Below are 12,830 nucleotides of genomic sequence, written 5' to 3' on the forward strand. Positions count from 1 at the left end.
CATGGCCCAGTGGCCTAATTTTGCTGTGCCCGGGTGAGGCCAGGCGTGATTAAATGCTGGTTACTGGCTGCCAATGCTTCCACCGCCATCCTGAACGGCCTGGGGCTCTCGGTGTTCTTAAGGAAACCTGACTGATGCAGGATCCAACCTGGTTTGGTCACTGGAACAAGATGTTTTGTCTTCCGTGGTGGCACAGTGGTTAGAATGCAGTACTGCAGGCTATTTTTTTTCTGCTGACTGCCGGCTGCCAGCAGTTCGGCAGTTCGATTCTCACCGGCTCGAGGTTGACTCAGCCTTCCATCCTTCTGAGGTCAGTAAAATGAGGACCCAGACAATTTGGGGGTAATAGGCTGATTCTGTAAACTGCTTAGAGAGGGCTGTAAAGCGCTGTGAAGCGGTATATAAGTCTAAGGGCTATTGCTGGTGCTTCTGAGCTTTCAGACTCGTGCTGAAACCTCAGGGAACTTCTCTCTAGCTCGGCAACCCGAAGGACTTGACAATATGGGGAGAACAAGTCCCCATGCCAGGTTGAGGAAAGAGTGAAGTGGAAACATGTGAGCTGGGCACAGATGTCCCCTTTGGGCAGGATGCGGAGCCTAAATATGGCCTGTTCTCAGCCTTTCCAACTGCAGTTCCATCCTGTGGCTTTTTTGGGTGGGGGGAGATCCACACCTGGTGGAGAAACATCTGGAAAGCCGAGAGAAAGAGAGAGGCAGAGAGAGAGAGGGTCCCACCAGATGCCCCCATCTGTGACGAGCCCCTGCAGGGCCACAGCCTTCTCTAAACGTCTCTTAGGGCTATTGACAGAACGCGTTGGTGTGCGTGTGTACGCGGGTGGGTGTGTTTGTGCGCTCCTATGCATGTTCCCGAGTGAGTATTAAGTGATTATATCGGTTGCGTAAAAAACGGGGACTTGTGCCAAGGACTGAGAGGCAGGGAAACAGAACATCGGACAGGTTGACTCTTTCGCTGCTGATGAAACAAGCAATTTCCTGGGGTGGGTGGGGGGAGGGGGTAGAGAACTGAAGGAAGGGGCTGGTTTCATTTCCCTGCACTCCCCCTCCCCCCCCAAGCATGGCTGTGTGTCAGTGGTGGGATTCAGCCGGTTCGCACCACTTGGGTAGAACCAGTAGCGAATTTTTTGTTGCCCAGGCCCAGAACGGATTTCCAGAAGCGGCACCCACACAGAGAACCGGTTGTTCACACATTTGAATCCCACCACTTGTGTGTATTCTGGGGTGGTGGTCTCCGCCCCCTCCCCACTTTCTTTTTGAAGCCCCATTTGCACCATTGTGTTAAGCCAACAAAACGGAGCAGCCCAGGTAATTCTCACAGCCAAAACCTTTGACCCCCACAATGAGGGCCAGAGTTTCCACGGCTAAGTAAGCTGGTCACTAAGCGAATCGCCTCTCATTTTATGACCGTTTTTGCCACAGCCATGAAGGGAATCACCGCAGTCATTGAGCAAATCGCAGAGTCTGACTTTTCCCCATTGACTTCGCTTGTCAGAGGTCAGCAGAGAAGGTCAGGAATGGTGATCACATCACACACACACAAACACACACACACACCTGGATACTGCTGCTTCTCAGGTGTCCAAAACTTGGATCACGTGCCCGTGAGAAGGCTGCCGCCATCCCAGGTGCAATGACCCATCATGTCGCCTTTTTCTTAGTGCCATTGTAAGATCAAACAGTCATTATGTGAACCGTTATAAGTCCAGGACTACCTATATTCCTATATTGTATTTATAACGTTCAGGTAGTCCTCGATTTTCATATCTCTATATAAAAACCTTCCTCTGGAGAAGGAATCCACTGCAGTCTTTCTGTTAAGGAGGGGCAGGACTCCTCTTCCCCCTTCCCTCCTCCCCCCCCAAAAACAATCCTGCTTTGCAGCAGGTTGCATCAACCAAAGCCTCCTGACGCTCTGATGTTGTTTGGGACATCCCAGATTAATGCAATCCTCCGGTTCAGAGGAAATCAGAGCTTGCGCCCCAATTGCTTGAGCCAGGCATGACTTTCTAAATCAGGGGTGCATTGTTTTGGGCAGGTTGAAATTCGCACTTTCCAAATCCAGTTTAGGGGAGGGTCTTGGGAGGGGGGGAAACTGAAGTGAGAGTGCAAGGCTCAAGGTATCCATTTCCCCCTGCATACCTCACAACTGCTGCCCCCCCAGTTTCCCCCAAAAGCAAGAACGGAGCTGAAAAACACCAGGCTTTTCCTACGGATGATGGTGGCTCCCGAAGGGATGGTGAAGCCCTTTGGACACCTGTGGTACATGCCAGATTTAAGGAAAGGCTGCCCTGTTTCCCTTCCCTCCATCTCCTCCCCGTCAATGTGGTCAACCTGCATCCCAGACATGTCCCCCTCCAGGCCTAAGCCTCGCCCCCTCTGGCTTTGCTGGCCTCACCATGTTCACTTTCCCAGGCTGAATTTGCCACCGATTTTAATTGTAGTTTTTAAACGGCTTTTATTTCTGCTTCTTCCCACGTGGTTATCCCGCCACACTTCCCAATTCCTGCATCACACTGAGAGCCAGTAGTGGTTAACTTGCCGGGCTAGAAACCAGGAGACAGGGAGTTCTAGTCCTCCCTTAGGCGTGGAAGCCGGCCTAGTGAGTCTATTTATTTATTTTTATTTATTTGTATCCTGCCCTTTGGACCAAACATTAGGAGGCTGTGATTTCTAGTCCTTCCTTAGGCGTGAAAGGCGTGGGTGATTTTGGGCCAGTCACTAGGAGACAGTGAATTCTAGTTCCGCCTTAGGCGCCAAAGTCAACTGGGTGACTTTGGGCCAATCACCAGGAGACAGTGAGTTCTAGTCCTGCCTTAGGCGTGAAAGTCAGCTGGATGACTTTGGGCCAGTCACCAGGAGACTGTGAATTCAAGTTCCACCTTAGGCGCCAAAGTCAGTTGGGTGACTTTGGGCCAGGCCCTCTCTCACACCCCAACCAATCTCATAGTTGTTGTTGTTGTTGTTGTTGTGGGGAAAATAAAGGAGAAAGGAGTACTACGTATGTTCCCCACTTTGAGTTACTTATAAAATAATAAAGGTGGGATTAAAAAATACAAATAAAAATGGTTGAGAGGACATATTCTTCCCTTGGCTTTCCCATCATGCTCTCCTTCTCCCTGAGTGTCTGTCAAATTCCCCTCCAAAAGGACAAATTGGGGAAAGACCACCAGGGACCACCAGCCTGGCCTCTGCTGCGTTTGTCACCATCACGATCCTCTACCCGTTCCTAATTTGCAAAACCAGGAAACCTCCGTCTTCGTTAATAGTTAAGGTATAACTCCTCGGAGTGCCGTGAACCTGACTTAGCGGTCTCGTAAGGTTTACTGAAAGGACGATTTGTAAGATGAGACAAAGTTCAAACCAGTCCAATGTCCTTCTCTCAAACTTTTTCAATTTGCGGAACTTATTAGTTAAAAATAAAAAAAAGAATGAATGAATGAAAGAAAATTCCTGGAACTCTTAAGATGCAAAGCTCCGGTGATTTGAGCGTCTGCCTGACTGCTTTCAACCTTACGTTTCCCATGGTAGCCCACCCAGAAATGTTTACTTTGATGGAGCAGGGTTGAGTTTGGATAGTCCTCGACTTACGACTATAATTAAGTATAGAATACAGTCGTAAGTCATCACGGTCGTTAAATGGATCACCACACGGCTGTCGCCGATTTTATGATCTTTTTGGAAGTGGTTGTTAAACAAACGCCATGGTCACTAAGCAAACACCACAGTTCATCAAGCAAACGCATTTTCACCACTGGTGTTTCCTGCCAGAAACCATAAGAAAACAGCAGAAGCCACCAAAAAGGGTTGGAAAAATCACAGTCACGTGACCGCAGAATCCTGCAAATTGCCGTAAAACTGAGCCCGGTTGCCAAACGCTTGACCAGGGCAGGGCTGCTCAGGGAATTCTGGGAGTTGAAGTCCTTGGGTCTTAAAAGTCGCCCAGGGCGAGAAGCGTTGGTCTACAGGGCCTCTAGCAGTGGTGGGATCCAGCCGGTTCGCACCACTTCAGCAGAACCGGTAGCTAATTTTTTGCTGCCCGGGCCCAGAACGGACTTCTAGAAGCGGCATCCACACAGAGAACCGGTTGTTCCATATTTGAATCCCACCACTGGCCTTTAGTAACTTCTGCTTCTATTGCCCACCCAGGGTCCCCACCCACCTCAGGCCATCGACACACCCCCTCCCCCCCAAAAAAATAGTTTCTTGGACTTCAAAGGAAAATTGCAAGGCAGATATCTGAGAAAATGGCATTTTAGGAGGGGGACAATGGTGGTGATAGCAGAGTAAGGATTTCGACTTCTGGCTATTCAATCCCTCCCTCGCTGGGGGCCGGTCTAGTTGCCTGCAACCTCACTGCCTTCAACAGGGAGCTGGAGCTGGCCACTTCCGTGCTCCTGGCCTTTCGCCTGGCATGCCGGGAAGAGGAGGATCCAGGCGAGAAGGGCCTCCATAAAAGAGGATAGAGGCGGTCCTTGACTTACAGTAGCTCATTTAGTGACCATTCAAAGTTTCAACGGCACTGAACAAAGCGACTTACGGCCGTTTTTCATCTGGACGGGGTTTGCAGCATCTCCGCAGTCAGATCTTGGCAACCGACTCGTACTGTATTTATGATGGTCGCAGTGACCCCGGGTTGAAATGTGGGGTCCTTGGCGCTCTCTGAGATTGGTGGTTTTCTTGCAGGCTCAAACTAGGTAACCTCATCAGTGCAAGTCGCTAGTAGGGTCATAAAACGTCTGCAAGAAAACCACCAAGCTCAAGGACCACACAGAAGTCCTCCTCCTCCTCCTCCTCCTCCTCCTCCTCCTCCTCCTCCTCCTCTTCTTCTTCTCTGCAAACCCCACTCCCTTCTAGCACTGATGATGTTACCTAGTAGGGTCATGAAACGTCTGCAAGAAAACAGCCAAACTCAGAGAGCGCAAAGGGCCCCTTGAAGAAAAGTCTGCTGGATCACACCAAACCAGCATCCTCTTTCTAGCAGCTGGCCATCTGGAGCCAGGGGCTGCCCACAGATGTCCCTGTCTTCTGACGGGCTGCCTTCCCACCAGCCCAGACCCCAATTTCTTAATCCTGCATCTTCCCTCCTTCCTTTCCATCAGAAAAACGGGGCTCCTTCCCTAGAAACGGGGCCACAAGAACTAAACAGCCCCTCACCCACCCAAATAACCGCACTCTAAAGCAGGAATAGTATAAAGACAACCCTCTTTGGGCTTTGGAGTCCCCAGTTCGGGAGGGCCTGTCTTGGACCCCAAGCACAATTCGAAAAGCCACAAGCAGAAGGTTTACACTAGTGGGGGGAGAAGGCTGCCTTAAGAAAGAGCAGCAGAGCCCCCCCTGAAGGTGAATTATGAGGCTGGGGGGACAGGTTGTGAAATACTCCATTCAGAGGTCATCCAAGGTTGGGTAGATCAAGAGGCCAGCAGTTTGCAGAGGGGCAATTAGCATAAAGGAGAATGGGTCCAGATGCTATCATTGAGATGATTGTTGGCTAGTTGCACTGCCTGAATTTCAGAGGGCCAGGGTGAAATGGGGGGGGGAAGGCACTCTGCATGTCTTCCCCCCCCTTCCTTCCCCCAGGCCTGTCTCCATCCCATTACCCGCCTTCTAGACCTTTATGGCTGGGCCACCCGGCAAGGGGGGAAGGGGACCAGCCTGGACAAGCTGCAGACTAGCATACATGTGCATGCACGGGTGTGCACACCGACCCACAGCTTGCATGGCCCGGTTCTGAATAGGCCATGGCCTGGTAATGGACCACAGCCCAGGGGTTGGGGACCCCTGTTCTAGACCCATCAAAGCTTCTGCATTTCCCTCTGGGTGGAACCACTTGCAATCAAGTAGACAGCCGCTTTTGCTATCTGCAGCCTATGCAGATTTTGCCCCTGTTCAAATTCTTTTCACTTGCAAGGGGTGAAGCCCTGGGGGGCTTAGATTGACCCTGCAGGGAGGGCTGGGCTGTTGAAAGAGTGTGTGTGTGTGTGTGTGTGTGTGTGTGTGTGTGTGTGTGAGAGAGAGAGAGAGAGAGAGAGAGAGAGAGAGAGAGAGAGAGAGAGAGAGAGAGAGAGAGAGAGAGAGAGAGATGGAAGAGTTGCTTGCATGGCCTCAGGCTTCATCCCCAAGTTTGCTTCCAGGAATCTTGACTCTCCCTAGGAGCTGTTCCTTCCCCAATGGCCGGAGGCAGCCCTGGCCACGCTTAGAGGAGAAATCTTGAGTTTCAGCCAACCGGAAAGGGGTTTTGAGTTCAGAAGACCAAACACCCCCAATATCTAGATGCGTAGAGAGGGCACCTTCTGATGTCCATCGTGCCCAGTCAAATATATTTGAAGGATCAGCCATAAGTTCATTGAGGGAGGACTGCCAATGATAGCAAAGAATGCAAGAGCCTCCCTGTGCAAGAATAGTATATCTGTCGACAGTGGACCCCAAGGAAGGGTAATTACAGGATCAGGGCAATTTAGGCCTGCTTCTGAGCTTCTCAAAGGCATCCTCTAAGGCAAGGGTGTTATAAACCAATAATCATAAGTCGCTTTGTTCAGTGCCATTGTAACTTCAAACAATCACTAAACAAATGGTCATAAGTTGAGAACTACCGGCCCTTCCCATGAACCTGTGTGTGTTTCTGAACTCAGCTCCATAGGGGTTGCACTTGCGTTCCAGTTGCACGCGTACAAACATTTGCCAGCCACACGGAGCTGCACTAAAGACTCAACAACATAAGTGTCGGCCCCCTTTCCTGAAGCTGGTTGAATGGCTGTGTGCAACTCAACGAGGCACCACTTCTGGGCTGTGCTTGTGCATGCATGCATGAGGTCATGCGCCTCCAGTGCGCCTCCCACCTCTGGCTCTGCCTCTCTGGCTCGCTTTTATCTCTGGGCTCCAGGGAGCATTAAACGGAGTGACAGGAGTGTGCTGACGAAGAGTGGCTTAGCATTGCAGGCGATAAATGATGCTGGGAGGGGGAACAACCAGCGCTCTGCACCCCCTCCCCCTTGGATTTATTTTTAACCTGGCCAAAAATAGCTCTACCTCGGCTAAGCTAAACTTAGTTTTCCCTGCAGCGCCTGTGCAAAGAGGTTTGCCTGGAGGGGGGGAGAGAGAAAGGAACCAACGTGACTTGATTTATTAAAAATAAGGGAGCAGTTCATTTGTGTTATTTTTCTTCCAGATGTTATAATACGTGCTTTGAGCTCTCTCTCTCCCTCCCTCCCTCTCTCTCTCTCTCTCTGTCCACACACACACACACACACACACACAGAGGCAGTCCTCGACTTATGACCTCAATTGACTCCCAAATCGCTGTTGCTAAGTTAGACATTTGTTAGGTGAGTTTAGCCCCATTTTATGATTTTTCTTGCTAGAGTTGTTAAGTGAATCACTGCGGTTGTTAAGTTAGTCACATTGACTTTGCTTGTCAGAAGGTCCCAAAGGGGGAATCAAGTGATCCCGGGACATTTGCAACCGTCCTAAGTACATGCCAGCTGCCAAGGTCTGAATTTTGATCACATGACCCCGGGGAATGCTGCGACGGTTGAAAGTATGAAAAATGGTCATCAGTCACTTTTGTGAGTGCTGTTGTAACTTTAAATGGGGTGTGTGTGTGCCACCCAGCATTGGTGATAAAGAAAGATAGGCAGTTTATTGATTAGATAGTTTGATAAAGGACGAGTACTCTGGACAATCTCAGAGACACTGTTTCAGCATGCAGGTGGTTCTTGATGGGTAGGATTTGAACTCAGTTCAAAACCGAGACCCAACTATTATTTTTTCCTAGGGTCCAGCCCCCTGCCGACTTTAGCTGAAAGCAAACAGCTGTGCCAGCAATTGGATCCAGTTCCAAGAACATGTTGTAGGTTACATTATGTTACAAGCGAATATTTGATGTATAGACAGACTCACACAGGACTTTTGAAAGTTTGTTGCTTGATCCTGAAGTCTTTTCCTGGTTTTCTTGTGTTTGCAACTCTGCAGTACTCGCAGTCTTGAACCTGGGTGGCAAGGCTGGCGTTTCATCATGCTTTGCAGTTGGATATTAGGAAAGCACAGAAACGTCGTTAAAATGAATCAGGATCCTTGCATTATGTCACCATTGTCCTTACTGTGGCTGTCTTCTCTTCCCATTAGCACCTGCTTGTAAAAATTATGTTCAGCGTTACAGCCTGGCTTTAAATTGTGTATCATTGTTGAGTTGCCACTGGAGTTTTTAAACCCGTTGCAGGCTGCCAGCCTTGCCAAGCAGAAGGAAAGAGTGACTTTGGGCAAAAGGGCTAAAGTGGCAGTTTCTCCCTCCCTCCCTCCCTACTGAGTTTTGTCTGCCAGGGATATGTAAAAAGAAAGGCTAACCTGGGGGATTTTGCACATTCCTGACCCCAAAGGATTTGCTTTAAGTACAAAACCTCTGAGCTGAAGGGGAGGGGGCTCGCCCCAGGCAGGAAAGCCCCTTGGGCCAGCCTGGCTTGAAAATCGAAAGAAATCGAAAGAAAAAGCAGCCTTTGAAATACAGTTTTCATACACGATTGCATTGTAAGTTTCTATTTCTCTGAGAAGTTTCACCAGGCTTCAGCAGTTATTAAAATTAAGGGTGGGGAAAACCAATCTCACCCCATCACCTTCCTCTTTTTGCAGTGCAGTGCTGGGGAGGGGGGGGCAGCAATGGCTGAAAATTGGCATTGCTGTCTTTCATTTGGAGGGGGGGGAAAGTCCTCTAAAATGCTAATCTAACACTCATCAAACGACTGTAACACAACAGATGAGGGTGAGGGAGAGGATTGATAGATGACAGATAGACAGATAAACAGAGATAGATAGATAGATAGATAGATAGATAGATAGATAGATAGATAGATAGATAGATAGATAGATAGATGATAGATAGATGATAGATAGATGATAGATAGATAGATAGATAGATAGATAGATAGATAGATAGATAGATAGATAGATAGATAGATAGATAGATACATAGATACATAGATAGATACATAGATAGATAGATAGAGAGAGAGAGAGAGATGGAGATAGATAGATAGATAGATAGATAGATAGATAGATAGATAGATAGATAGATAGATACATAGATACATAGATAGATACATAGAGAGAGAGAGAGAGAGATGGAGATAGATAGATAGATAGATAGATAGATAGATAGATAGATAGATAGATAGATAGATAGATAGATAGATAGATAGATAGATAGATAGATAGATAGATAGATAGATAGATAGAAAGAACAGACGGGAAGAGGGGAGGGATTTGGGGAGGGGCCACCGCCCCGGAGCCCGCCCTGAGCAAGGGGAGGGGGCCTGGCCGTCCGTCCCTCGCGCTCCCCCCTCGGCGCCTCCCCCTCGGGAGCCCCGCCCGCCGCCCGCCCGGCTTGAGGTCAGATCGGCGGCGGCGATTCAGGTGGCGCCTTCGCCGCTGCCAGCCCGAGCCGGAGCCCTCCGCTGTGCCCGGAGCCCGCTCGCCCCTCGCCCGGCGCCAGAGCCGCAGCGGAGGCTCCGTCGGTGGTGGCGGCGGCGGCGGCAGCATGCGCAACTCCTACACGGTCACCCTGCCCGCCCCGCAGCTGCCGCCCGGCGGGCACAAGGAGCTGCGCCCCCGGCCGCCCTTGCCCGGCTCGCTGCTGCTCTCCACCTTCGTGGGGCTGATGGTCCACAAGGCGAAGGTAGGCGAGGGGGTGGGCGGCTGGCTGGCTGGCTGGGAGGGAGGGAGGGAGGGGAGATGCCCCCGGGCTCTTGCCCCGGCTCTCTGCCCCCTGGCGCGGGGCACCGGATCACCCGGGATTTGGGGGGGAAGGGGGTGGTCAAGCCAGATGCCGGGGCGGGAGGTGGGTGGTGGTGGAGGAAATCTCTCTTCGGACTCCAGCTCCCATGGTCCTCGGCTGACCGTGGCAGGAGGCGTGCTCTGGCCGGTTGGGAGGGCGCCGCGTTGGGGAAGCAGGGGCCGGAGAGATCGGCACTCTGAAGGCGGCTTCGCGGGGCGGCCGGGCGCGCGTCTTCGGGCTCCCTCCGAGGCCGACTGGGCGAAATGGCTGAAGCGGCTTGCTTTGAATCTCGGTTAGTTCCCGTTAGCTAGGCTGGAATTCAGCCACCGGGTTGAATAAGGTGCGCGTGAAGCCAACCTGGGGCTCACGAAAGCCCTGGGAGAGCTGCTTTCAAATTGGGGGCGACCAACGGGCTGGGCTGGGACTCCCATGGGCCCCAGGCGGCCTGCTGGGGATGATAGGGGTTGTAGTGCGAGCAGCTCAAAGTTGGGTGATGGAAGAGTGAGAGTTAAATTAGTTTTTCCAGCATTTCCAGGGACGGGTGGGAACGGGGGTGTTTGCAAAGTATGGTCAAAACATCTACAGTGGCTCAGCTCCACACAGGATGCACATAGCAGAAAAGATTTGACGGCGTTTTGGCTTTTAGGACCTTATCTAGTAGACACCCCTGGACTGGTTGATCCCTTGGTGGTTGATGCAGTTTGCTACAACATCCTCTGGATCAATTAGTCTTGATGGGGGCACCCCAACGGTTTTCTGGCGCTCCATAAAAGATCAGGAAACTGCTAGCCCCTTTTCCGACAGACAAATTCAATTCAAAGGCGTAAGCTGTCCTGAGCCGCAGTTGCTTATGCCTTTGAATTAAATTTCTTAAATTAATTAAATTCAAATTAAACTTCTGATTTCTTGCCCCGTACCCTAACACAGTTCTCCAATAATTCCTTCAATATATCAATGGTCCATCTCAGAATACCCGAATACAGCATTTATTCTTGCACCAACTTGAAACCACAAGGGGGGGGGGAGAGGCAATTAATTTGTCCCTCATGACCCTGCCTGTGTTTAGAAGCCCTCATTTTAAAGAGAGGGGGGGATGGGAGGGAGAGAGAGAGAGAGAGAGAAGCAAAAAAGGGCTGAGGAACAGTTGTTAAGAACACAGCCCTTTGCATGCAGAGTCTGGAAAAAGAGTCACCAACGCATTAGCTGGGCCTCTTAAAAGCTTTGGTTAAAAGCAGCTTGCTGGCTTTTTTCCATTGTAAGAACAAGAGATCAAAATGGGGGGGGGGGGGGGCTTCCATCTAGCCAGCCAGTCTCCAGGAATTCAAGAGACACATGCATAAGTCCTGGGAGGTTTACCAAAAGCCTCAAAAGGGGCTGAAGACCCTTTGTTTTCCCCTCTTTCCTGCAGAAGAGGGGAATTTGCAAGAATAGCTGGTGGGGAGGGGAGGCAGGAAATACAAATTCTAAATCTTCCTACCCCCACCCCCTCCCCCTTATCTCAAAGGCCTTTCCATGCTCAGGACACTTGTGCCCCCCCTTCTTTTGTCCTCTGGAGCCAAAGGAGTCATTTTCCAGCAGGGCACTCATCTTCAATCTTGGGGGAAGGTGACCCCAGTTCCTTTGGGTGGGGCCTCCGTTCAGAGGACCTCCTTCCTCTGAAAATCAGTCTTTCATTTCCCCCATGCAGAGGTTAACCCATGCATAACTGAGGAGGGGGGAGAATTCTGAATTTGAAGGCACAAGGAGCTGTGGCGGGTTGGGTTGCAATGCATGGCTGAAATTCTGAGTTCTGGAGAGAAAAGATCAAGGGTCGGGATTCCTGTTTTTCCAGCTGGGATTGTCTTGCAATATCCTTGGGCATCGACCTGCCTCGCAGTGGGATTCATGCCCTTCAGGTGCACCTCGCCTCTTACATAACCACCTGTCTCCTGCACCTGGGGTGGGGGCAGGCCGGTGCCTTTGTTTGCCAGCTGAATGAAGCCGGCCTGGTTATGTAAAAAGCTCAGCCGGCCTCTTTGCCCCGTGCAAACTTGGCACTTCCTTGGCACAAGAGGCTGGGTCTGGAATGCTCCAATCGCAGCTGGCTGGAAGAGAAATGAGGGGACAGCCGAGCCAGTGTGGAGTGTGGGAGGCTCGTGAGCTCACGTGGGGCAGCATTTGATACAGTAAAGAAAGGAGATCAAATTAGCCATGGACAGACACCTAGGCATAAACAATGATCACGCATCCTTCATCGGTTCTCTTTGTAAAGTTCTCTCACCTCCTACGAAACTTGAGTGAGGGCTGTCAAGCTTCTGTGGACCTCTCACACGTTTGGAGCCTTTATTTGCTGAGAAAGGCAATGCCTTACACTTGGGTGGGTGGGCGGGGGGGGTTGATAGGTCCCCATGTGATCGTGATCAAACGTGGCGGTGGTCGGCGGTGATTTTTGCAACTTTTTAAGTAGTGTTTTTCAACCTGGGCAAGTTGGACTTCAGCTCCCAGAATTCCCCAGCCAGCTATGCAGGGCCTTTGGAAGGAGACAACCCCCCTGCCCTCCGATTGCTTTTAGCAAAGCATGCTCCTGCATTATCCTTGAGAAAAAGCCCCTGGTGCCCAGGCACATCCAGACCCTCCAAGGGAGGCCCAGGCACCCATCCCTGTGCTACCAGAGGTGAATTTTTTTTTTTTCAAAAGCAGGCAAGGGAAAACTGCCCAGGATGGCTCAGATCGCGCGTGAGAGGGCTTGGTTGTTTGTATTTTTGCTGGCGTGCGAAACGAGATGGCATCTGGGGTTCCTGACAGACTTCCCAGGTATCTAGGTGCACGTTCGCCTCCCTCCCGGTGCGGGATTTGCAAGGGCAGGTTCCCGATGCCAGGCACAGCTGAGGAATGCGAGCTGACAGGTCTGGCATGCCAGAGAGATGTGCCAGGACTCAGTTCCTCGGTTTCTCCTTGAGGAATTTTTGTCTCCATCGGGCGGGGAAACTCTTGGGAAGGAGGTGGATTAAGCAAAGCAGGAGCAGCGGGGTCATTTCAGGTGCCGAGCGCCCAGCTCTTCCAACCCTTTG

General features: G+C 50.9%; 2 protein-coding genes across 3 annotated transcripts in view; both read left to right on the forward strand.

Annotated features, from left to right (window-relative positions):
• Positions 1-12,830, forward strand: part of DRC12 (dynein regulatory complex subunit 12 homolog) — a 204,505-nt gene that overhangs the window by 33,628 nt on the left and 158,047 nt on the right. The window lies entirely within an intron of this gene.
• USP2 (ubiquitin specific peptidase 2) overlaps positions 1-12,830 on the forward strand; it is a gene marked incomplete at its 5' end in the record, with an annotated part of 42,042 nt that overhangs the window by 10,295 nt on the left and 18,917 nt on the right. Inside the window, one exon of one of the 2 annotated variants that reach the window (XM_083368774.1) lies at positions 9,406-9,681. The exons of the other annotated variant lie outside the window; for it this stretch is intronic. Within the exon in view, the coding sequence (XP_083224900.1) occupies positions 9,544-9,681 (138 nt within the window). Of the gene's footprint in view, positions 1-9,405; positions 9,682-12,830 lie in introns of those variants that run through there. 2 annotated transcript variants of the gene reach the window in all.

The sequence above is a fragment of the Vipera ursinii genome (assembly GCF_947247035.1).
Source record: "Vipera ursinii genome assembly, chromosome: 8".
NCBI lineage: Eukaryota > Metazoa > Chordata > Lepidosauria > Squamata > Viperidae > Vipera > Vipera ursinii.